Raw genomic sequence first — 26,288 nt, 5'->3', positions numbered from 1 at the left:
AAATCATTGGAGAGAAATGAAAACATTATTTAATCCAAATATACTAAAACGGAAAATAGTGAAATAACAAGAGAACAAAAGCATCTTGATGTTTACAAATGAGCCAAACTGTGATCTGAAACAGTTCATCTAAGACTGTCGTCATGAGTGAGCTGACCCAGAAAACAAAAATTTCCGTCTGTATTTTGGAATTTGCAGGAACAAGTGTTTTTTGCAGTACTTTGTTTCCCAGCTTCTCTGTATTACTTCTGCTCTGTGGCACATCAGGAGAACCACTGGGCCTATTTGTCAATGTTTATCATTGTTTTCCCACTCCTGACATACACACATGACCGCCAGCAACATGGACGTGATGAGAGGGAGTGGAGGGGAGACGCTGATGAGCATGCTCACTACTAGCAAAGACATATGATGCACGGGAAAGGCACACAGCTATTTAGAGAGAGAAAGGAAAATGGGCCATTGCCTCTCGGCGGCCTCCCTGACAGCATTTTCACATAACAACTGGTCTGCTTTCGTGGACACTCTTATCTTAATGAGGCCCAATCCTTTGTTTAGCCCACAGTGGATCCACAGATAGGATTGTTTTTAAATAGGTCCCCCCACCCCAACACACACACACACACACTCCTGGTGAACCTCTGTTGGCTCGCTGCCTGCGTTGCATCAAGGCAAGGCAGACCGGCTTCAGTGTCTGAACTACTGTGACATGATACATCAGTGTCAAAGTTGTCATCTATTCTGGGACGAAGAGCCTGTTAGAAAACATCTCTCTACTTTTCTTGAGGGATTGACAAAGAGATTTGGCATAACTGTCCCCCTCAGCCATCTTGATACATATTCAGGAAAAGGAGGCAAGACGGTACGCTGAATATGGCGTGGAAAACCCATTGAGCCGGTTCTCTGGGCCGCTTGTGATGTTCCACGTTAAGAGGAGATTGTCAGATGTTATGTCTGTCTGTTTTTCCGGGTGGGGAAAAGTCGGCGACAGCACGGTTGAGGATCAAGAGCTCAGTGAACGGAGTACAGAATGGCAGAGGTCAAGAAAAGGTTACAGAAGCTTTGCTTACTTTTATTGTGACTCAGGGGGCCTGGAGGACTTCCTCACTGGGGGCACAAAGACACGTTAAACTAGGGCACCAAGTCAGCTATTAAAGGCACATCAACCTCACTCTGCATACTGTAAGTCACCACTTCCACCTTGACCCTGCTGCCCACTGATCCCAGACCTTCACAGACTGCCTTTGTCTCTATTCTGCTAGCTGGTGGCCATTTGCCCACAACGGCCTGACCGCCCCGGCGAAAACGGGGGATGAAGAGTTCATTCAGTGTGTGGCATTTGAGGCCTTTTCACCCTGTGTTTCTACTAACACTCTCTGAAGGCAGGCAGCATCGGTACCAGAAGCCTCGTCCTCCTCCTCCCCTAAGTGAAATGTTGACTCTGAGACACATCATGTGCAAAAAAAACCACCAGGTAAACTCTAAGGAACAGCGTTTCTCATAGTATCGCGAGTGAATACATAAATATCTTGATGCGAGAGCGTACAGAGACAGAAATGTGTGAAGAGCCTCTGAAACACTGTTCAGCCACCCAGTGAGACTATAGTGGTGACAGGTTGTCCTGTTCGGGGCTGCTGGACTCAGGGTGGGAACACTTGACTTTCTGTCTGCAGGACTGGAATCAAGAATCTTTTTCAAATATTTGAGCCAATATTTGAGTGAATTGCAGTAGTGACAGAGTATAAAGCATGGTGGGTAATTACATCTTATACATTCACTGCCACTGTAGGGGAATTGGATTATGTACACTTGGGCTGGTAAGACACTAACACAGCATTAAGACACTGCACAATACTGGATCATGGCAACCAAATTCCATGGTAATCAAACTAGAAAAGCACAAAAGGACTAAACATAACTATTTATTTAAATATGATGTAATACAGTACAAAACACTCTACATGAATATTAAAAGTCATCGAAACATGCCTTATTTGAGGATGGATTTTATTCTCTTTGAGTAAAGTTAATTCATCAAGTTAACGGTAGAATATGCAAATATTGTGTATAATAGAATACAAAATGTGTCACAATTTATTTTCAATTGTGCAGTAAGTGTCAAAATTGTACTCAGGAATGTCACCAGTCATAGAAATAAATGTTAAATCATTTTTTAGCTACTACAGCTAATAATGTATGTGAGATGTCTTAAAAATAATAAATAATAATAAAATAGTATGCATTAAAACATTTCAATTTAATAATGTATGTTGGTGTATATTATTATATAATTGACATTATTATTTAGAATTTTGCGAGAGTGGACGATGTTGCTTTCTTCCAACATTTTTGTTTAATTACAATTTTATTTGTCTTGATATTAAAATGAACGCAATCTGATACCAGTGAGAGAAACATTATGTCAAAGTCACAGAGCACAAACACACTTCTTAAAGTACATCCAAACTCACCTGCACAAAATGTACAATATAGACATGTACAATATTTAAATATGAGAAGTAATGCAAAAGTATGCAAAGCAAATATGCTGAAGTACTAAAAAAAATGCACAAAAATGAAAAATAAAGTCGAACATGACCGGGTCAGAAGAAATTACATTGTTCTATACAGGGGACTGAGTCAGAACAAAATATTCCCATTAAGTCAGCAGGCTCATGAGACAAAGGATAGTTAAATTTTTCATTTAAAAAATTCATTAAAAATATTAATTTTGCACTCCATCGAGAGACACCTGAACTTTGAGTTTTAAATCATTTTGCTGTGGCTCCTATAAGAGGAAAGAGAACCTCGAAACATTTCTGCCAGCAGTAATTCAGTCTGACCTAAGGGACAGATAACCAAAGCAGCTCCGGAGGCAATGAAAAGTCATTTCAACCAATGATTTTAAAGATATAAAAGCCCCTATAATCTGCATACAGACCCAGAAGGAACCAGTAAATGTCTACACAGAGTACGGACAAGAAGATACATGAGAGCCCAAGGTAAAACCAAGAGTGACTGTTTTACAGTATGTGATAAACATACTCTGTCGTACCTGAGTAAAACTAAGACATTATGAAGGAACACCGAGCTCACAGTGCAGATTGTTAACCACAGTGCATTAAATAAGAAAGCAAATAAAGGCAAATTGGTTAAACGAAAACCACACAGAGTCCAGATGGTGTGCATTCAAACTTAACCCAATGCAAATTTGAAAGTTATTATGTGAGACTAATACTGAGTGAAAAATGTGACACTATATTTGAGTGAGAGAAAATTTTTTTTTTTTTTTTTAAGAATAAACACCTGTTGTATTGTAAGACAATAAACACAAGATAATTTCTTAATTTATGTTGCGTCATGATGAAGGTACTGCTTGAATTGGATTTCAAAGGCAATGATAAGCTTAGTGAGTAATACTTTTGCTGTGATAACTGGCTGTTTGCTTCACAGATAAATCTAACTCACTTGCTTTGGTTGTGAAACCAGAAACTTCATGACAGTTAGTTAGATGACTCACTTCACTGAGTTTGTGCTTTCGCCTGGTTTCCCTCCTTTTTGTTGACATGACGAAAAGACATGAAATATTTGCAGAAGTGCTCAGAAAGAAAGCGTTGTGTGTGTATGGTTTCAGAGTGGAATGGATTTCTCCAGGAGTGTGTCAGGGATATTAAAAATGCACTCTGAATTAAAGCGGCTCTTCAGAGAGGTTCGGCACAGTGCAGCCAGGGTGAGTCAGAGGTGTTCCTCAAGGCTCCACTCTTGGTCCTTTGCACTTATGAAAAAGTAGTCTGAAAAATTGTATTTTTGCCATCATTAAAAAGCCTATATATGCAATAATACATTTGAACTGAGTTAACAGCATAGGTGTAATTTAATGAGGAGGTTACTTTAATTCCCTGTATAAGATGTTGCATAGCTTGAAGTTAAAGCTCAATTCTAAGTTGTTGTTTTTTTTTTTGTATTAGCACTGAGTCTAATGACTACATGTAATGCTGTTTTTTTTTTTTAATTTATTAGCTATTTAATATTTCTAAATACAAATATTTATCTGCTCTGTAAGAGAAGTACATTTGATTTTAATATGCAATTCCACACAAAGGCTGCAGCTACCACTGCAGTAGCTGTCCTTAGTATTTTGTTTCTCCTAATTTGGGACCTGTTGCTCAGTTTCTATTTTAAAATCCAAAATTCAGTATAGTGCATTTTTTAAATTCAGATTCCAATATTTTTTACACGAGTGTGAGAACAATTTGGCAGGTTTTATGGCAAGAAATATGAAGAAACACATAAATTAATAAATATTTAATAAATCTTCCCATCGGAATATCATTGGGATGTTTTTAGACCATCATGTAGAGACAATATGGGAAATACAACAGCTTTTAAATGAATGAAAAACTGTATACAAAACATTTATGATGGTTTACATAATTTCTAGGGCTCTTAAAAAATTTCTGAAAATATCTGCTGGACTCACATGGCCTAAGTATTTTTCAAATCCTAATTACAGCCCTGATCAAAATGAGATTGTGCCAAACGATTTACAAATAACCAGATCGTTCCAGCCGTGTTTGAGTACATTCAGAGGTAACAGCACAGGATAAACTTTGCTGTCACTTTGATGTCATAGGCCTTTTCCTGACCCGTCACACACATGCTTAGTTTGTTTTCCGAGACAGTTTCTATCTTTTTAATATTTCAACAATTGTTAAATCGTGTATTCAAACAGGTCCACCCGGAGAGACAGCATTTTTCAAGCTGAGGTCTTAGAAATGGGGTAAACTACCTTTGACAGAGGGACAGACGATTTAAAGTAGAGAGGACAGGCAACACAGAGACGTAACGCATGAATCACAGATAAGAGCCAAACAGTGGAACAAGAGTTGGAAAAACAATCTGCATTAGAGCAGCCGTGTTGTGACAGTCTGGCACATAAACAAGAATGAACTCACAGATCACCAAACCAAATGAGACTTCAGGAGAAGAATGACTAAGTTGTCAAAGTGTCTTGTAATCCGTCCTTGTTTGTTTGCACCCCAAACCACTGCGGAGACAGAAACAGTATAAACCATGAAAACCGGAGAAAAAGATTAAGTTGGGAAGAGTGAAATGGAGAGTGGGGGGGAACCGTGGATGGATTATTAAATCCAGGAGGGTTAGGGCATTCGTCAGTGGTACATTTTTTGTGAAAGTTAAGAGAAAGGTTAGTGAGGGGCCACAGCAGGGTGGCGTTATGCTGTGTTATTGTGTGCCATTTGTCTTGGCACTGCTCCGGTGTGACCGCAGTGTCTCAGCACCACGTGAGGGCAACACTCAGGCTGTAGCTTTCTTTAATTTGGTGGGACATTAATTGGCTTGACGGCGTAGTTTTGCATGTAAGGCCGGTCAGTCTGATTGCATCGCTCTTTGTCGGCTATGTCACAGGATGTCCGGCACCCTCACACCTCACCGTAGCCATGCAAAGACAGACAGGTCACAGGTGAAAGCCATGAGTGCACAGCTGAGAAAGAACAAGCAAGGAGGAGGAAGAGGAGAAGGGTGGAAAAGGAGTGAAGAAGTGGGGAGTCCCATGGCTGGGTCAGGAGTTCACAATTGGAGTTTTGTCACCTGCACGCAATCTTCGTCAGGAGCAGCAAGACTAGAGCTGTACTGCCCCCCTTGCTCACCCTCCATTCTGTCTCCTTCTACCTCCCCATAATTGGATTTAATGAGCGATTTAACAACACAGCACAGCCCCGATCAAACCAAACTGCTACTGTCCGCCGCGCTTAATCCTGGGTCACTGCTTCGTAATGCTAGCACGTCCCAGGACTCTCCTTTCTGCGAGATTCCTCCAGCCTCCTTGCTGGCTCCTGCCTCACACAGCCTCTCCTTCACACCCCCCCTCCACCCTCCTGTCTGAAACTCTTAATGTCTTCCCCGTCTACCCCAGAACAGGCTGCGAAACCCCCCGTCCAAAAACAGCTCACAAGACTGGTCGCATTTGGAGAAGGATGTCCTTGACTGTTCATTGTTGAGCTCAGGGTGTGATCATACTTACAGGTCGAAAGGAATGTGATCTCTGGCAACTTCAGCCCAGCGGGTTAGAGCTGCTAATAAAAAAAAAAAAAAGTTTAGCACAACATGAAGGATTAACTTGGTTGGAGAAATACTGGACACAAATGCACACGACACAGTATTTCCCCTAAGTGGACTTTTTGTACTACAGCATTTACATTTTAGATTTCAGCCATTTAGTACCAAGTCAACATATCACAGCTGAGTGGTAGTAGTTTGACTTTTTACTTAAAGGACCACGAGCGGTTGTGCATGTTTTAGCTCCTTAACTTTGCTAACTTTACATACTTGCAGACAGTTTTGTGAAACTGTGCTATCTACTTTCAGTAGATACAGACCACTGATACGGCACAACCATCACTCATACATGTGGTGAAAGCAGTTTTTACTCATTAAAATTTACCGTATTCATTTCACACAATCAAAAAGGTCAGCTTGTGAAACATGCTCAGCATTCGACTGTTTATGATTACCGGCTGAGGAGGATTACTCTCTCAGTGGGATGATGAAAGATTTTGGAGTTCAACAAGGGAGCTAGGAAGCATCCACACATTGCAAGTAAGACAGTGGTGACCTCCACAAAGCAGTGGTTCAGTTGAGAGAGATTTGTCACTGCACGTTGGCAAAGCTGCTTCTCAACTTATAATGCCAAAAGCAGCTTAATTATTAGGTCAAAGGAGAAATGACCAGGAGCGGGGAGAGGGGAGGGCCTGTGGGGGTTGTTGCAGGGTTCACTGTGTTATTATCTCTGCATTTGTTTGGGGGTGTCATTGCAAATGCACAAAGGTATTATTTTCTTACCGCTTCCTAATGCATAACAACAACCCCACCGTGTAGACATCAGTGCTGCCACGGAGGAGTTCTTTACACCTCTCTTTTTTTAGACAATAACAGGTTTAGTACATATAAGATGGTGTCTTTTTGTTTTGCTTTTGGCACACATATCATAAATAGATTGTATATAAATAGACTGTGTAAGTGCAACTAGATTGTACATGCACAGATGAAAACATTGTTTTTAACTGCTCTAAAATGCAAATGCATCATGGTTAAATCCACAGCTCTTATCAGAGCTGCTATTCTACGTTCCTCTACAATCCACATATACAGCTTCGCATTGAAACTCTGTGCTCCTAAACCTACAGTCAGTGTCATCATATGCCGAACAAGTGGGCCTTTAATTTTAAACAGGACTGGACCAAAACTTCACAAGGCAATATTATTTTTATGTTCTTCTATATATAATCTACATATATATAGTCGATTTTTTTTTTGTATCACTTTTATTGCCTATTTGTTCTTTTTGTACCTCTCCTTTTTTATTCTTGCTGTCTGTAACACGTTAAATTTCCCCGGCGTGGGATCAATAAAGTGCATCTTATCTCACAATTTTTAAACCAATATGATAATAAATATAATAACAGAAACGGATGGAGAACAATACGCTGGCTGCAGCTAGCAGACTGGTCGCATTTGTTCACACTCCTGATAAACACAGCTGCACAGAGGAGCTGTGGGTTAATCAGGGAGAACATGTCACTGGGTCATTCAGCCGTTTAACTTCACATGACCATGGACATGGCGTACTTAACCACACGACTGTGTTCAGTATCCGTTGTGAGCGATTATTTATTATTCATTAGTTTAAACAGTGAGCAGTTGACCGCGCTCTCCAAACTTGAGATTAAAATTGCATCCGCGTCATAAATGTAAACCTGTATTTGATTTAGGAGTATATGAAATATTCATTCATTCAAGCACAGCAGAGCTTGTGGATTAAACATCATTATGTAAAAACACAGCAGACGATATTCTATTCTCAGTATTTTTACATTAAGCTGCAGTTCAAACACACAAGATGAAATCCTGCCAGGCAACACGCCTGATGGTTTCCTGCCAGCTCGGTCCAGTAATATGCCATATCCAAAATATCATAGCTGGCGTTACTGTTGACATATGGTCTAACATGACCTTTCAAACTGAGCCAATGGCCATGATGCGTTTCTAGGTGCAGAACTAGATTTGCAAACACATCGTGATGTGCAAACAGTAATAATTTCAAGCTCATCTGCGAGGAGTCACACAAAGGCCACCAAACTGAGGAGCATATAATAAGAGCATTATCCACACACAGCAATGATTTAATGAGGAGGGTTTTATAATAAGCCCATGCTAATATAAACAGTTCAAATGTTATCTGACAAGGATTTTCATTACATTTAATTATTTAACGCTGCATAAACAAATATGCCACAATAATTATGGCTACAATAGTTTTACAAGTAAAGGCAGCATCTGAACATGTGTAGGTCTGCTGTGCCTTGGGGACATGAAGGAAATATGAATTTATGGACTAAAGACAACAGTGTATGCATTTCCATATGTCCCATCTTTAAACTATGCTCCAGTTCATACCGCGCAACAAACATCTACACTGTGATAATCTCACTGTAGCAGTTAGAACTGAATCTTTAATGTCCTCTGTTGCCGTAGAGCTCTGCAGAAGTCCATCACAGGGGCACTGAAAGTCTCACCAATTTCTGCTTTACTGCTGGAGTCTATATCTTAACTGACATGCTGTTTTCACTGCGCTAAAACAGAGGAAGATATTTGTGTGCATATATCTGCTCCTCCTGTGCAATCGTTGCTAGAAGCTTCAAACCGCCTTAATCTCTCTGCCACCTCTTTTTATATTCTGTTTTCACTCATCTCCCTTTTTGCTGGCTCCTGTTCTCATCCACCCTCCCCAAGTTTGCCCAATTCCCCCTCGGTTCAGCGGCAGGGCACTGGGTCACGGCACTGGCTTGATTTTCACACTGTTCCCTCTACTGAACGCCACATCAAGTTAATCAGGGTTAACAATTGCGGCGGTGCCTTGCTGAGCAGGGCTCCCATCGGCTTAGCGTGGCCTGGCTCTGGTCATACAGATGGGCTTGTAATCTCTGATCTGGGAGCAGAGGGGACAGATGAGGGTGGAGGTACATCGTGGCCGTGTGGGGTGGGTGATGGTGGTGGTAAGAACACAAGGTGCAGACTACTAGACTACTAAACATGCCTCACCAATGTGTGGCATTGAGGACTAAAGATTCACTGAGATGCAACAAAAGGGAGAATAGGGCTACGACGACAAGCAAGAAATCAGTTTTCCTGTAATTGAGTTTGGCTACATGAAAGAGAAAAGGTGTCAAATGTGACAGAAGTATCCTTAATCCAAATTCCTGTGCCGCCCCGTTCTCATCGACCACACAGGTCAAGACTTGAAAGAGCCAGTGTGCGATGTCGAGGGTCAAAAAGACCACCAGATTTACAAATCCAGAGTAAGTGCATGATGTTGTAAGATCAAGGAGAGAGGGAAGAACGTTGATCGAGGAGAACTTCCAGTGCTGAGGGTGACTGAAGCGTGACCCCATTTGGCAAAACAGAACTCTCTGTGCAATAGCATCTGGCTAGCTTGCACAACACAGCCCGGGGAGCCCCGGCTATAGGCTACCAAGACTCGATTATTCATTCAGTCAGAAGAAGTGTTACACAACCGTGCTGTTCTGATTGGACCAACGAAGAAGAAGAAAAATCCTCTGCATGTCACACAGCCTTAGGTGACAGAAACAGAGCTCGATTTTGTGTAGGAGTTCCATTTCCTACAGCAACCAAACAAAACTAGACTCTCCAGATGACCTTTTAAACTATATAAACTAGGCTAAAGTCTAAGTTTGGCGTGAGATTGTGTTGCAGTCTTTGTCATGGCAGGCTTTCAGTCACATCCGTCTATATGCCACGACTCAAGCACTCTGCTTCTCCCTTTTTTACCCCATAACTTGTCTTGCTCTCGAGATGTCGCACCTCTTTGGAGTGACACATGTATTATTAACACAAGATTCAAGTGCTACCCATGCAGGGACACTCAGACTTTCACAGGTTTCTGTCGGTGCCACCATTTTGATTTAAACGTAGCTCGAGCAGTTTTTGCGCAAACACTAAGAATCTGTGACACCGATGCACAAACTAAATATTTCATACGCTTGACAGCTCAAAAGCGGCAACGTTCTGGCCTGAGAGCACTTCTATCCATTTATTACCCATCCCAACGAGCTTCGCGAAAGTCTCAGAATGACCAAGTTGAAGGTATTATTCTTGAACTTCTAAGTTGTTGCATGGATGGGGAGAGGGTCTTTTAAACTGCACATGAAAGGTCAAGAAAAAGGTGCTGCAGCGCGGCTTTGTCCACATTCCCGTGTGTAAAATATGTATGCTGAGCTAAGCTGCAATGTTCCACAAGCCAAAGCGTCGCAGTGCATCATCCGAATTCAGCCCTACGCTGCTCAGTGCAGGGAGGATCACTGGTCTGTGAGGGTCAATCAGTGATCAAGCCCGGGGAATGAGACTGAAAAAACAAGAAAAAAAACAATTAAGCCCCACTGAACTCCACCTGCCCTCGCTGCCCTCTTGAGTCGAGGAAAACACGGTTCACCAAAAGTTCACACGTCCATTATCGTCGTTGAATTTGGCCGATAAGCCTCGGAACCTTTCCCTGTGATTGGCAGGGAGGAGGAGGGAGCTCACCAAACTTACCCCGACAGCCACTGCTGATATGACACACGACGTGTTCTGCGCTTCTGACCCTGATACGCGGGGTCGCTGTTCGGTCAGACTGCCGCTGCAGGCTCTGTGTGTGTGTGTGTGTGTGAGAGATGGGGGGGGCAACCCAAGTTTTGAAAAAAAAAAAAAGCAAAACCCCAAAATATCTCTGTTACTGGCCCTGTGTCATAACATTTCTGAGCCTTCCCCGCCCGACATCAAAACGGGTTCAACCAGAGTTCACATCTAAGGCCACACCCCCTCGCCACCACGTCAGCAGGCAGACGACGTGTCGTCACGAGCGACAAAGACCTCAACTATGCGCCCTACTTTCAGGTTCTGGCAGGTCGCAGCGACCCCAAGTGGGGCGATGTCCACTTTAACCATGAGCACTTCAGGTTCCGAACAGCAGGTTCGGAAATGTGCTGCTTCCCGCGTCACTTGTGTAGAAACTTGTTTTACTTTAAAATCATCCGCGAGCTGAAAATTCATTCAATAAAATTCTTATGAGTGACAATATTTTTTTCTATGTATGAATCTTGTAAATTTTGTTTATTTGTCACTAACCAAATGCTGAATAACATGAATAGATTTTTTGTTATATTTCATATACGATGCAGCATGATAATTTGAAATATTATTACAAGACATACAAAAGCCATTATCAGTCTGCATTGCACAAACATGAGTAATAATTTATTCAAGAAAATCTGATTATTACTGAATCATGATGGAAAAAAATAAAGGTAAATATCAATATTTCTTTGAACAGATGTTCCTGATTTTTGTTCATACTTAATTTTTTTTTTTTTTTAGCAGTAATTATTTCTATAGAATTTCTAAAATGATTATTTCATTTTTGGACTATTTTATTTACCTTGATGCATACATTTATCCATTTAACAACATCCGTAATAAATTACTAAAAATATACATCAGTAAAATGATAATTCGCCTGTGCATTAAATGTCGTGTTAAATACAACATCATGTATGAGGGAAATGAAAAAAGCATTTATACATTTTCAAAGCCCCGGTTATAATTATACGATCCCTTTACCCTGAGTTTGCTTTTTTAAAATTTCGTACTAAAATAACATTTTTTAATTATATGTAAATAGTAATTGTCATTAATATTTACATCATACATAATTAATATATAATTAATATTTTATGAAAAAATACATCATGGGAAATTGTGATTGCAGATGTTTATTTGACTTTTATCAAACTACATTTTTTGTTTATGTTCCCTGAAATTAAACAGTAACAGACTTAATGTTCTAATACATTACATGATGAAAGATTATTTTATTAGATTAACATTAAAAACATTATATGAAAAAAATCATAAATAATATGAATGTATAAAACAACTGTGAGAATAATGTCAGTCTTAATGATACAAGACTCATAGTGATTTATATTTATTTCATCAAAGAAAAAAACTAAATAAAGAAGAACAGGGAAGGGGAAAAGGGGGAAGTAAATGCGATAATACGCTCTAAATCTCTTCTCTTTGTTTCAGTTTGCCACCCTCTCTAAGTTCACAACATGTAATAAACTAATAAATGAAATTAAAGAAACACATAAAAATAAACTCCGACTGATTTTTTCTTGCAAACTATGGAATTCTGTTAAAGCATTGCGAGAGCAGTATTTTTGCTCTCCTTACTGTGCACACAGTCTCTCCAAAAAACAATGAAACACAAGTCCATGAAGAACAGTGAAGCTTTACCTTTTCTGCATTAAAACAGAATTCAACACAAGTTAATGTACATGTTAGGTGCCCTCAAAAAATGCAATAAATAAATGCATATAATAAATAAGAAATAAATAATCTTATATTTCAAACAAAGTTTATGTGTTCGTGAGTATAAAACCTGAACAAAGTATGAAGAGGAACGGAACATACATGCTGTGCGTTCGCTCTACCGCCACCTAAAACCAAACAACCTCAAGACTATTTTTTTAAGAACAGCCACAAAAGCTGTGTTTCCCCTGAACGTGCATTTGTAATAGTGCACCTGACCTTACGGAGGTATCTGACCGACTGAGGTCACTCACCCAACGTTTGGTTCTGCAGCAACGACGAGGATACACTTCAGTACACAGACTAAGAGCGCCCACCAGTGTTGAAAAGAGGCACTCCATCAGCATCAACCATTTAGGATTCATGCCGCTCTGCTTTTTTTTAAAGCAGGAAACTCATTCTATCATTCATCAGCCTCAACACGAGGAAAGTTTAACAGCCCACTTCAATCAGGCTTTGACAGATAACCAGTTTGTTTTAATGAATTCCAATATTTGTAGAACCAATTGACTGATGGTCATTTTAGGGGACATTAGATATCGTTGGCTCAGAATCATCCATTTCCCAAAAACGACAAGTATTTAGTGTTTCCCTGAGAAATTTATTACTTTGGTTTCAAATGCCTTTGAAACAGCATTTTCACTGAGTTACACTTAAAACCTACATTAATTAAATTCTTTTGTGTTAGTGTTGGTAGTTCTATTAGACACATTGCCTGAATGGTGGAAGCCACTCTGAAAGAATTCATTCAAAAAGCTCAACATTTGAATGAATGAATACAACTCGCAAGGAAAGTAAAAACATAACGTTACTGCAAAGATTGTGCCGTTGAAGGAGCAGCTTTCATTATATCAGACACAGATGACAGAGCTCTGGACAGGAGAGGTGGATGCCCGGCATGTCCGTTAATGGAACAGCTAGTGTTATAGTGCATATGCTGAAACACCTGATGCACCTACTTTAGCTGGAAGTCAGTGCAGAACACAAGAGGACAGAAAGGATTTTCATCCAAAGCTTGCACATTCAGTGTGGGCAGGATTCTAGACTTCCATGGGAATCAGAATCAGAATACCCTGTCGCAGCACAGACACTGGGGGAGCGTGCACGCAGCCACATTTGAGTGCCTCGCAACTGCGACAAGGGAGGGAGGGGGGTGGGAGCCACGAAGGTGTTGAGTTGGAGGGTGTGTGCGTGTCATATGTGTCTTCGTGTGTGTGTATGTGTAAGCCCGTGTACTTCATCTCCACTCAGTCCAACCCATTGTCTCTGCCGTCTGATGACTGATGACGAAGACACAGCCGTAGCCGTGGAGACGACCTCGGAGAGTTCTGATCCAGAAACAAAGTTCACAGGAGTAGGGGGGTGATGGGGGAGGAGATAGGGCCGGAGCATCTTGTCTGCATAACATCCAGGAGAGTGGAGAGACACCGGCCTTGGGAAGGCCGGCTATCTCAGGGAGCCAATGAAGATAACAATTGTTCTGGGGCAGGCGGACACTGCAAATTTTCCGTCTGCCTTTGAGTCTCTCTGAGTCTCCCAGTGTACAGTGTAATACACGTATACACCATATCAGTACTTTGATCAGCCTCTGCACAGAATGCTGACAAGTCCAAGCACTCAGGAGGTGGCGAGGTGTGTGCTCTTGGTGTGTGTTATCACCCTGCAAGCTGGTCCCAGTGCAGAGAATGAGACTGTGGAGGGACTGCCAGGTGCAGGCCAGGAAATCTCCCACTGTGCACTGGCAGAAGGGGAAGAAAATACAGGATGAAATGGTGGTAGACAAGGCTGCTATTTACAGTCTGGAAGTCATCTGATCATGCAAACCAATAACTAATTTTGCATGGGAACGTATCAACTTCCCAAAATCCCACAGGCCATGTTGATTGTTACTGGCTCAGACTGCACATTCATGCGAGAGCAGACGTGGTCTAACATGAATACAATACAGCACTTATTGCAAGCGGATCAAAACATCTGCTAAATAAATGTCATGTAATATTTACGCAAAATATGCTACTTGTAGAAACTACCTTCTTGTATTGCATCGACCATTTGCTGGATTAGCCACAGTTGTTCGAGTCGTCCACTTCCTCCTCTGTGGCAGGTGCAACCAGCCGGTCGTACGAGAACGCCAGCATCATCTGCATTAGACGATATTAGATAAGATAAGCTGATTAGCGAAGAAGCTCTGAGAGGCTGATTCTCCTTCACTTTTAGTGATCTCAGATCTCTCTTTTTTCAGTTCAGTTCAGTTCAAAGGAGCCGTTGCCATGGGAAACAGGTGTTTACATTGCCAAAGGAAGGGACATAAACAGAAGAAATGGAAAATAGTAAAAGAAAAAATGTAGATTTGCAGTTCAGAAGTCTTTCTCTCACACACACCCACACACACACACACACACACACACACACACACACACACACAAAGTTGAGTGTCTCCAACAGGATCTCTCATAAATCTGGAATAAATATTAAAAAGATAAAACCAGATATCTGTTTTTTAGTCTGCCATTATCAGTGGGCCCTGACCTTTTTCCATTACATAGATTTATAGATTTCAGCAGCGCTAAACTGACATTCGCTCAAAGCACTTTTCTTCGCTCAGTTGCAAAGTGAATCCTGAAAAACGGCCGGTATTTCAAAGTTTCAAGGCTCGCTGCTGTGAACCCCGGCACCCTGCTTCAGAGCTGTCAGCGATGCACAACAGCATGTCCTTCGCAATGAAAATAATGAAAGAAAGAAGAGAGGCGGCTGTGGAGGGACGTTCCTGCTGGACCCAATTTGGACAAAAGAAGTGCGAGGTGGACTTCGTTTCACCTGTTTGGGAGCGCACATGCCGACTCCTCCTCGCAGACGCACGCTCTGATTTTGTTTTCCTTCTTTCTCAGTGGTTGTGGAAACATTTGGTTGCTGGACTGTGGTTTGCCCGTGCTTCATTACAGGCATTACAAGCATTTTGTTATGCTTGTTTGTTCCCTAATGCAAGAGGAGCTGCTGGCTATAAGATGTCAACTTGCATCTCTTCTTCTGAACTTTAAAGCCTTTTCTTTGGTTTAAGTTGTTTCTTATTTGTTCTCATTAGACTCCCACTGCTGAAAAACTCTCATTGTTTGCTCCACTGTCAAATTATGGAGCCTGATTTTTGCCATTGCAAGTGTTGTGTCTTCTGTACAGGGATAATGAGGGTAGATCAAAGAGTAATTGCTATTTTTATTCATGGTATAAAGAGGGTGTGGTGATTAATCGTTATGTTCTCAGCCAGTCACATTACTGATGCCTCCTACATGGAAATCAGTAACCTACTATAGAGAGGAATTCAGGAAAAGTAACATACACGAGGCATCATGAGTCAAAATTTACCGTATTTTCCTATCTCTTAGTTTAGTTTGAAAAAAATATGTTTTAAACATTTATTTTTTTCATTTAACAAAACAAAAACTGAACTTTTTGTGCATCTGTGTTAAATAAGGAATACTAACTATACTAACTATAAAATAAACTTGAGGTTAAAGGAGTTTTTATTATATTTGATGCAAAAATATGTAAAAAGATTTGATGTAAAGTTTTGATAAACTACTTGGCACGTTTTGACTCCTCATGATATGGACACAACATGGTACAACAAAAGTATTGAGGTTCCACTAAATTAGATTTGATTAGAGTCGTGGAACAACAATCAAGTCAAAACTGGAAGAGAAAAAGTCTGTTTTAGCCTCATGTGGTTCCATAAATTGCCAATCACAAACAAGAGTTCATCTTCCCTTGAATGGACATTTCCTCATTTCCTTTTGCCTACCGTCAGCAGTGCCAGCAGTGCAATCATCACTCCCATCATGATGTACAAGTTGTCGATCAGGCCACCAGCCCACAGAGGGCCCAGGATGGTAGCTAGACCTCCCACTGAGCGACGCACTCCCTGGCTGAAACCTGCAATACAAGCAAGACAAAGATTAAAGGACTGAAAACAGAAAACATCACAGCTTACAGGACACGGAAGAGTTAGGTGTCTACAACGTGCAGTCCATGGACTCAAACTACCACACAGCCTGCGCTATGAGCTAAAGGAAAAAAGAACAAATACCATCCAACATGCAATTCTCCTTTCCACTAGATGTCACTGTCTCTCACCTTGTGTTTTCTCAGCAGTAACTTTGGAGAAGAGGGAAACATGAGCCACAGCTACGAAAGGCAAACCCAAAACCTGCAGAAACACCCCGATGATGAACTCAGTCAGCTGCCACGGAAAGCCACCTGCAGACAACACCAAAGCACTCAATGAATAAGTATGATACAGCCCCGTCCTCTTGAAAATGCCTCTATCCTTTAGCTTGCTTGCCATAGACTTTAGATCTGCTGCATATATGAGTGTGTTTACCACATTTGAGGATGTCCTACACTTAGCATAATCATCATCAAACTGCCTCTTTGTGGAAGATCAGGGCTTTTGTGGCTGATGAAGATCTGTGTGCACAAAACAAAAGCGAGGACTTTCTTCTTTGCAATCTGACCTAGTGGCTTGGCCAGGAAGACGAGGCACCAGACGCAAGAGATGTTGCAGATGGCCAGGCCGATGGCCAGGATTGCTCGCTCGGCAATACGTCGGCTCAGCCAGCGCACAAACAGGAAGCCAGCGATCACCTCCACACCGCAGAGACAGTACATGATGCTGTTCTCCAGCTCCCCATAGCTGAAGTACTTCTGGGTCAGTGGGGTCACCATGGTCTGGGGAGGGAAAGCAGGGAGATGATGGCACAGTGCATCAGTGCCTATGTTAAACATTTTGTCTCAAAATCCTGAAAACACTAACTGTGTCTGCCAGTAGGATGTCATAATTCCTATCCCCTAACTGAAGAAATTTAACAAGAGCTTGGCTTTTTATTCAATCATGTGTATGTGTGTGTTTCTGTCTGCGTGTTTTTCCTGCACCTCCAGAGCCGTCTGATTGAAGAGGGTGATGAACTGAGCAGCAAGCAGCACAACCACCTCTTCTCTCAGGAACTCTACAGAGACAGAGAGACAGTCAAAAGACAGACGGACTTCACAGTGGACTCATCGCCGTAGAGAGTCACTGACATCTCCCTCCGTGAGTTGATAGCCATGTGATCTTTGAACAACCCCAATTATCACATCAATCAATGTAATCAAGTGCTACTTTCTGCCTTTTACCAGTGGTTCATATTAACCATAAACAAATATGACCACAGGATCAATTTAGCAATTCAAGCATTAATAGAATTTTGGTTTACACAAGTGTTTGTTTAGGTGATCACATCTTACTGAAAACCAGGGAGCATATTCAAATTCAAGCACATTCCTAACCTTGACAGTTAAAATGAAGCACTTTCCAAACTTTCAAGACTTTGTATGAACCCTGTACAACTTAAAACAGGCTAGAGGATGACAACAAGAAATTCATAACCAACTATAATACGGACACATGCACTGTCAACCACCTACCTTGGGATATGCTGAAATTTCTAAAGGAGCTGGAAGACTCATGGGAGTCTGGTGGCACGGGAGTGGGAGGAGGGGAGATGTGATTCAGCGTGGCATTCGAGGCAGCAGGAGAGCGGCACGTGGGTGGGCTGAATGCCACCACTGAGCCGTAGGATCCCACCAGCTCCTGGGAACCCATTAGCGGCTTTTCCTCGTCATTGTCCTCTTCCTCAGGCCCTTCCTCATTCTTCTCCTCCCTGCTCTGGCTTGCCAAACTCTCCTTGGCCTTCCCCCTCTCTAGAGGTGGCAGGTCCCAGTACATGAAGACCACCGCCAGTTGAAGGAGAATCCACAGAAGGCACATGAACAACTGCAGGAGGTTGAAAAAGAGTGTTACAGCATTTCTTTGGAGGGAAAAATGTGTTGCAAAGTTGAAACAACTTAATGTGCAACATAATTTGGTCCTTACCCCCGGTGCAGTATATTTATTGACGACAAATGGACCCAGGTGGAAATCACACAGTCTCAAGAAGATGTTAAATGCTGGACCTGTGCCAAACACAGTGTTGAAATATGTATTTTAACCATATGTCACCCCCAAACCATGGCGACTCATTGTTCATTGTTTTGATAAGGAGCAAATGAGTCTCAAAAGCAACCACAAACCATACAAGCTTTTTGTTTTTGCTTATTATATGTATTTAGTTATTCATCATTAATTAATATTTGCAAATCTCCAAATCTCCATGCTATTTCCTGTGTAACAAATACAAATAAGCAGCAGGCAGCCTCTTGTATTTGTCATCAGAAACCAGCGGAGCACTGACCAATCAGAAGGCCAGCTTGTCGACATGCCATGACAGCAGCAAATACAGTGGCGCGGTCATCTGGGACGGTGCTTCTGGTCAGGAAGCCAAAGATAGACGAGCCAGCGCCTGTGCCGATGCCTGAGAAACATACATATTTCATGAGTAAATCACAGCACGGGCACATTGAGGATGGATGCTCTGGAGGGGATGTACATCAATATTGTGGTATGTCATATCATATTCCTAAAACACACGAGGCCAGAGCTGAAGTGATATAATCTACTATCATGGGTAAAAGATTCAAAACATTATCAGTGAGCTGAAATCTGGGGATTTGTGGCTGCTATTGGGCACAGTCTCGTCAGGTGGGTGTACCTTTACAAAATCATCCCGCCAAGCTATACTGATATGTCGGATGTATTCTGCTGGCCATCTGCCAAATGAACAATAAGTTGCACTGTCGCTTTGTGCAGACTCACCAGCCACCAGTCTGCTTGACAGTAAGAGCCACTTGGAGAAGCCCATAAAGTACATGAAATTACCTGGAGAGAGAAAAGGAGTAGAACAATAAAGTGAAACACATGCATTAACACGACACGAGAAGCTGAGCATGTAGTTTTACTGAGGTTCAAAATATGAGCGGACTCACCAATTATCTCAAAAAGGTTGGCAAACAAGATGATCTTCTTGGTAGCCCCTGCTCGGTCGGACCAGTGGCCAAACAGCGGTCCTGACAGCAGGCCAGTCAAGCTAAACGCTGACAGGGCCAAACCCAGAAAGTAAGGTGCCGCATCTAAAGTCTGCAGGTACCTCCATATTGTGGGCAATATTACAGCTGGGAAGACAGAAGATAAGCAGCTATTAGTTTTTATATGAGTCTTGTACAATTTCTTCGGACGATCTTCTATAATGTTAGACTTCAGAGTCTGATTTGTATGCAGCTAAATATCGACACAACTTTTGATGTTTCAAGTTCCAAGTTCAGCTTTCAAATACCTTATTCTCATAATTACACACAGAGAGAGGGAGAGACTAAATATCACATGAATAATGATGTTTGAATATCTTTACTGCATGAGTATTTGTAATCATGGTTAATTCCTATTGTGCTTGATGAAGTATAGAAAGTATCAACAGGACAGAGAGGTGAGATAATACTGCCTCAAGGTATGAACAGCTTCTCTCATTGCACACATTAAACACTAACCTTTGTTGGCTTTTTTGCCTTTATTTATCGAAGGGAGTTTCACTGAGAGCAATGCTCTCTTTTTCAGCAACGTTGTTCCATTCTGTCTTACTCTGAGCACGGTCATAGGTGTGATAACGCTTTGTCTTGTCCCTCTATGTCAGAGTGGACCTACAGAATTGCAATTATATATACGTGTCTTCCAAATCTACTGTACCAACATAGTCTACCTCAGTGATGCTGAGTCGTCTGTGTTATAAGCCCCACGTGGAGCAAATGGGCCATACTGTGGCTTTGTTGGGCTATTTGTACATAAGCATCATCACCCAAGCTGCACCCCCACACTGTACACAGTCTGCATAAAGACCCTGATTTCATTCCATATATTTATTAGTTCATCATCGCTCATGTTGCGTGTTGCATTTAATGTAGACGCAGAAACATGGTGAGATCAGGGTGAAACATGAGATTACAAGATGTCTGCACAGTGTGTTTTAATTCCAGATGCAAGTTAAAATGTCTTCCATGTCAGTGCTGGCAATGCCACGAGAGCTGCCTGACCACACTGCAAGCTTCCTGTCTGTCAATGCCTGCAGCCTTATTATCATACGGGCAAAGGATAGTGCTGACCCAGTGCCATCCTAATTCAATTCTGGAGTGAGAAGGAACACAATAAAGCCTGCTCTTAGAAAAGTCCAGAGAGGAGATGACTGCTCAGGATTTTTTGTCATCACGGGGAAATGCTGTGGCATTATCAGCCTGACAGAGACATCTGTATGTGGAAGGGAGAAGACTGTATGCTAGAAAATCTTGCTTCTTTGTCACAGCTTTTAGAACGTTACAGACACAGTGAGCAGTGGTGGAAGAAGTATTCAGATCCCTTATTTACGTAAAAGTACTAATATCACAATGTAAAAAGGCAACCTTTCACGAGCTCGGAAAAACAATCATGTTTTCAGCTAAGCGATGCATTTACCTGCTAATCCAAGAGGGCTTTTTAAAACGTGTTATCTTAAGAAGAAGGAAAATTTCCTCAAGCCATAAAGAAACAGTTAATGCCTCATTCTTCCAGAAAAATTGATGGTTGGGATGGATGGGAAGGGCATCAAAAAATGTCATCTGGAAAGTAACTAAAGCTGTCAGGAAAAGGTAGTAGAGTAAAAAGTACAATGTTTGATGAAGTTGAGCAGAAGTAAGAAGAAAGTTGCATGAAACTGAAATACTCAAGTAAAAGTCTCTTGACTTTGCACTGAATTACAGAATGTATACTCATGTACACCAATACAATGAAACAATCAACAGAGGTGTGGATGTAACTCTTCAGGAATCTTTAAGGAGTGTCGTTGTGGTGTGGCTCTATTGTATTACATTGCATTGTAAGTTTCCATTTCACCTGTATGTAGTGTTTACTGCAGGGGTGTTTTCCTTCACTGCACTGTTACTGAGTGACCAGTGTACATTCTGAGATTCAGACATCAGTTTTATTATTCAGTATTGCAAACCTAATTGCAAACATGGATCAGGTGGGATCTGTGTAAGGGCCTGAACAATGTGCTAACCCCAGCCAGGCTTCAGTTACATAGCTGAACAAGTTAACATTTAGGTTAGGTTAGATAAAAATCAACCAGCATGACAATGGAAGAGTTAAATGTTAATTTACTGTGAGGCTCCACTGAGGGAATTTGGTCTTTAGTATATCTGGAATCCTGACTGCAGCCGTGGACAGCCTGCTCTATTTCTGTGTCCCATTCTTGACAGTCTTTTTCAGGAGTTGGAACACATAAAGGCGAGAGGCCACAATAATAAGCAAAATCTTATCTTACCATATTCCACACCGCTCAGAAGAAATATAAGGCCAATAGTGACGAATGTCAGCTTCCTCTTCCGTCGATTATCCATCGTGTTTGGCTGCTACGATCCCCTCTCTATGCTCTCAGCATACATGTTCATTCTTCTCAACGAAAGAAAAAACCTCATCTGGCATAATCCCGAGAGCAGCGCTTCCAATTAAAGCAGAATGCGGACTCATATCACCGCGCCCGTCTGCAGCCTGCGCTTCGCAAAGCGCTGCGAATAGAAATACATGTTGTTAAACGAGTCCTCAGTGACTGTGCAGGGAGTCACTTCACGCACGTACTGAACCTCCTGAACAGGTAATGCTCGCAAGACCATCCCCGACCTTCGCAGCCCTTCTCGGGATGCTCCTGCGCAGTATAATCCTGCCTACATCACTTCCGGCGGACTAACGCACACCTTGGCACAGAGCAGCCCCTCTCCACCAGCGCGCATTGGCGTATGCGTTCAGATGCATGACCATTTAATAATAACAGAAGTTTGTATCTTCTTGTAGTCGCAGAATATGGCACAGGACAACAAACCTGCTCCAGGATGGCTCAGTCACCGCAGGATTTATTCTGTCCCCAGTTTTAATGCAAGTTTCTTCTGTTGTCCGGATGATGATTTGCATTCAGGGTGTTATTGGACAAAATACCACCAGCGGAAAAATTATTTACATGACAATGACATGACTTAACCTGACCATTCCGCTGGTGGCTATGTGAGCAAATAATCCACAGTATCTATTGGCGGTGGTGTGTCTCTGACACATCTCTGACTGAGTCCCGTGATGGTGAAAATGTCGTTTCTACCCTGACAGGAGTATTCTGCTGCAAAACACGCAGTTTTGGGACAGGATCTGCAGCTGCATTATTGCCATTGGCTTTCAACATAAAACACAAAAATCAACAATTGAAATCTAATCTAGTGTGAATTTCCCTTGGGGATGAATAAAGTCTCTATCTATCTATCTATCTATATCATTTCCTCTTGGACTTCCAACATACATATGCCTATGAGAACTTGCTGATGTTTTCTTTCTTTTTTAATGTTATTTTGCTGAGGCTACAAGCTTATTTTATTGCAAATGTAGTGAATCAGGAGTCTGTGTGAGTCATTTGCAGAGTTTCTCCCCATCCTGTGACATCCATTACTACTGACATTGAGAAGCCTGTGCTGCACACAAAAGCTGCCTCTTCACCCTTAATTCAATTTTCTGTCTCCAGAGTGTCCATATTTTAGTTTTCTGGGATACAAATATAGAACTGTTGCCTATGGCATGCTGGGTAATAAAGTCCCATCCGTGTGCTGGGGGGGTGGGGGGATATGTTCATGTATGCACTGTAGGAGAAAAAACAAAAAACGTCTGAGAATCATTTTGTATAAAAGAAATCTTTATTTACAGTTTGCCAGCAGATGTGGTTTGAAGCAGTTCTTAAGTGTCACAGTCTTTAGTCTGTGGTCCATCTCCTTAGAGGAAACATTTCTTTACCGCCAGAATGAAAAATGTTTTCTTAAGTGTCCATGTGTTCTGCCTGTGAGCTGCTCCTGTGCTCCACACTCGGGAATGTGAATGTTTTCAGTATACAGCTCAGCATGACTGTGACTGTGGCAGAGGAAGAACCAGGGGGAGCAGAGTCGGGTTTTAGAAGGCCAGTTTCTTCATCAGGAGGTAGACCCTGGAGTCCACCTCAAAACCGTGAAGGTTGTTTGCGTCTCCCTGTAGCCTCATGAGGAGGCCGCCGTAAGACACATAGGCAGAGCTGAAAGAAGGGGCACATCCATGTTACTTGATTAAAGCCAACAAACGTTAGAGATTTCAAAGTAACACAAAATGCTGACATGATGATAATGACACATCTCTGTCTCTCTAACACACACACAGAGTTTTGTTGGGCATGACTTCCCATTAATGACATGGTGACAACTTGCTGAAAGTAGTGGATTCATCTGGTGACACGACGACTTACTGGATTTTCTTATACATAGTGATTAAATAAAAAAACTAACTCCAAAGTTTCATTTAAATCGAGTAACATGACTCACAGGCGTGTGGCTGCTTCCGTTGAAGTCTCGTCACCCTCAATCTTGTAAACCTTCCCATACATCACATAATCAAACTGGTCTGCCCTGGAAATGTAAACAAAGTTAAACGAGAGCACAAAAGTTGTCTGCTAAATAGCAATTGGTGGATGCATGGTAATGTCACATACATCAATGTATGAAGCGCAAATGTCTTACCTGGATGGCCGGTCGTCCTGAGGATTGTACTCTCCATCATCTGGTGTTCCGTCTTCGTATAACGTGCTGGCAATAACCAGTCTGAACTTGTCACCTTGATTAAAATGGACACATGCAAACAAAGTGGGTTTCTATTGTGCACTTGGACACCTTGGGTAAGTGATTTATCTTAGTGATTTTATCTTTACCTTTAGCTTAAGGCGCATTTGTATATAGAGAACATAAAGGAAACTGCTTTGCATTTGCTGTTTAGCTTTACACTGCACACTTACACCTGAGAGTTCAAATAGATATCAAATACAAAGGCTGCAAGCCAGAGTGCTCAAACAATTATGTGACCATCCAGTCAAAAATATGAATGATTTCATTTAAGAAGTACAAATTTACCCTGTTAACATATGGAAATATAACTGATTTGTTCTGACTGAGCTGAAATTAGACAAAAGACATCCATGAAGTGACTTCCAGTCTTTAACCTAAAATACACAGAAAGACAAAAAGGTTGCTCCTTACCAAGATCGACGGGATAGATCTGAATGTTCACGTCCAAGATGAGGTCCATCTTAAAAGATTCACTTTCGCAATGTAGACGAGATACTGCAACAAACAATCAGTCACAGCAGAGTCTGGATCAGTTCATCTGCAGTTTTACAGCTGAAGGACACTAAATGAAAATGACACTGGGTGCATGATAGTAGCCAAATGTAAATAAAGACAAAGAAAAGGGGAAAATTTTTAGTCATTTTTAGTTTAAAAAAAAAAAAAAAAGACTAAGGTGTTTGCTGGTTGATCCCCTGATGAAATTACATGCAGAGTAATAGAGACCAGAGACTAATATAATATACAAGCCTTTGGCTGTTGGCTGGTGTTATAACTTCCCAGCTTCTTTAGCCTTGTTTTGTAACGACATTTCACACACCTCTGTCAAACTTCTTGCCATCAGGATCGATGTCTTTTACGTCAAAGATATCCTCAAACAGAATTCCAGCCATCTCTGTCCTGGTCTATGAACCTGGAAAGTGAAAAGATAAAATTAAATCAAAATTAAATACCAGGTAACATGATGTAACACCCGTCATATTTATATAAATAGAAATATTGTGCTAAAAATACAAACAATCATGGTATAGATCATTGCTTTTTTTTACTGTCAGCATTTCTGTAACTGACCACAAATACATGATGAGGCCCCTCTGAATCTATGGGGCACCCTGGTAAATACACGTTAATCAGCAGAGACAGACAGAGACTTAATGGAAAACGTTTAAGTGCAATGAAAAACTAGTTGTAAATGCAATTTTTAATGGGGTTTATGATTTAAGGTATTGTGATGCTTGCTCAAAAGCTGCCCTGTCTAAGACAACCTGTGCAAGTCAACCAGCTACCTCAATCTAGAAGGTGCCAAAAGTCAAAGCAAAAAAAAAAAAGTTAAAGTCAAAATGTTTGCTTGACTTATCATTCAACATTTTAGACCCCTCTGCCCAGTTCATATCGATGTCTCGAGGCTCAAACAATAACGGTATCGCAAAAATGACCACTACTTGGGATTTTTAATGAAACTGTATTTAATCTAAAATAAATCCTAGCTTTCATAGTGAATGTTTAGTGTATCTGAGGACCAGGACCACACACTTCCTCCTGACAGAGCCACACAGTGCAATATAAAATGAGATACAGCTACATCACAACAGCTGTAACTCACACTGACGAAGATGAATCCCATTCAATGGAGTCAACGTGGAACATGATGAACTCTGGCTTATATGTAAAACTCAAAAATGTGTTGGTTATTAAATTACTGCCACTCAGCGTTGTTCCCGGGCAGAGCCGGTTAGCGTTAGCCAGAGTTAGAAGGTCTAAAAGTTAACTAAAACTTTAGCAGTGTCTCCAATCCAGGCTAACTGTTAGCTTTAGCATGTTGAGCACACACTTGCCGAAACTTACCTCAAATAAGATAAAGTTCCTCTACTGTGCCCAAAATGCAGTTGCAGTCTCGGTTTCTCTCTGTGGAGATGAGTGTTTAAAGTGTGCACTTAGACTGGATATTTTATTCGAGCAGAAATTCATTCATTACTAAGGGAAACAGACAAGACTACCGCGAAGGAAAAATGTGCTCGACCCTTGACACACAAACTACTTCCGGTTGCAAAGACAAATTTAATTGGTAGTTATTGCAGAACATCTTTGGTGCTGTCACTGCTGACATTGTGCGAATAATTATTGTCTGTGTCTGACAAAATAAGCAATGTTGTGAAAAAAGTTCACTGTAGAGCTATCTGTCGTTAGTGTAACGTTAAAAAGAATTAGTGTTTATACGTTGTTTATCAGCTAAA

The 26,288-nt window shown here is 41.4% G+C and overlaps 2 protein-coding genes across 2 annotated transcripts; both read right to left on the bottom strand.

Moving 5' to 3' along the window:
* Window positions 1-11,831: 11,831 nt before the first annotated feature.
* mfsd8l1 (major facilitator superfamily domain containing 8-like 1) lies at window positions 11,832-22,105 on the bottom strand. Its single transcript, XM_076727192.1, has 12 exons — window positions 21,702-22,105; window positions 19,342-19,527; window positions 19,172-19,234; window positions 18,711-18,830; window positions 18,353-18,432; window positions 17,905-18,253; window positions 17,374-17,447; window positions 16,956-17,169; window positions 16,576-16,698; window positions 16,244-16,374; window positions 14,478-14,588; window positions 11,832-14,185 (listed from the first exon to the last, which is right to left on the bottom strand). The coding sequence occupies exons 1-11, from the start codon at window positions 21,775-21,777 to the stop codon at window positions 14,508-14,510; spliced, it is 1,497 nt and encodes a 498-aa protein (XP_076583307.1). The 5' UTR covers window positions 21,778-22,105; the 3' UTR covers window positions 11,832-14,185; window positions 14,478-14,507.
* A 989-nt stretch (window positions 22,106-23,094) lies between these two features.
* Window positions 23,095-26,096, bottom strand: polr2h (RNA polymerase II, I and III subunit H). Its single transcript, XM_076726627.1, has 6 exons — window positions 25,900-26,096; window positions 24,875-24,967; window positions 24,469-24,552; window positions 23,956-24,049; window positions 23,761-23,844; window positions 23,095-23,477 (listed from the first exon to the last, which is right to left on the bottom strand). Exons 2-6 carry the CDS (start codon window positions 24,945-24,947, stop codon window positions 23,360-23,362), a joined length of 453 nt encoding a protein of 150 aa, XP_076582742.1. The 5' UTR covers window positions 24,948-24,967; window positions 25,900-26,096; the 3' UTR covers window positions 23,095-23,359.
* Between the last annotated feature and the right edge of the window lie 192 nt (window positions 26,097-26,288).

The sequence above is a fragment of the Chaetodon auriga genome, chromosome 3 (genome assembly GCF_051107435.1).
Source record: "Chaetodon auriga isolate fChaAug3 chromosome 3, fChaAug3.hap1, whole genome shotgun sequence".
Classification (NCBI taxonomy): domain Eukaryota; kingdom Metazoa; phylum Chordata; class Actinopteri; order Chaetodontiformes; family Chaetodontidae; genus Chaetodon; species Chaetodon auriga.
This window is presented reverse-complemented; position numbering and strand designations above follow the sequence as displayed.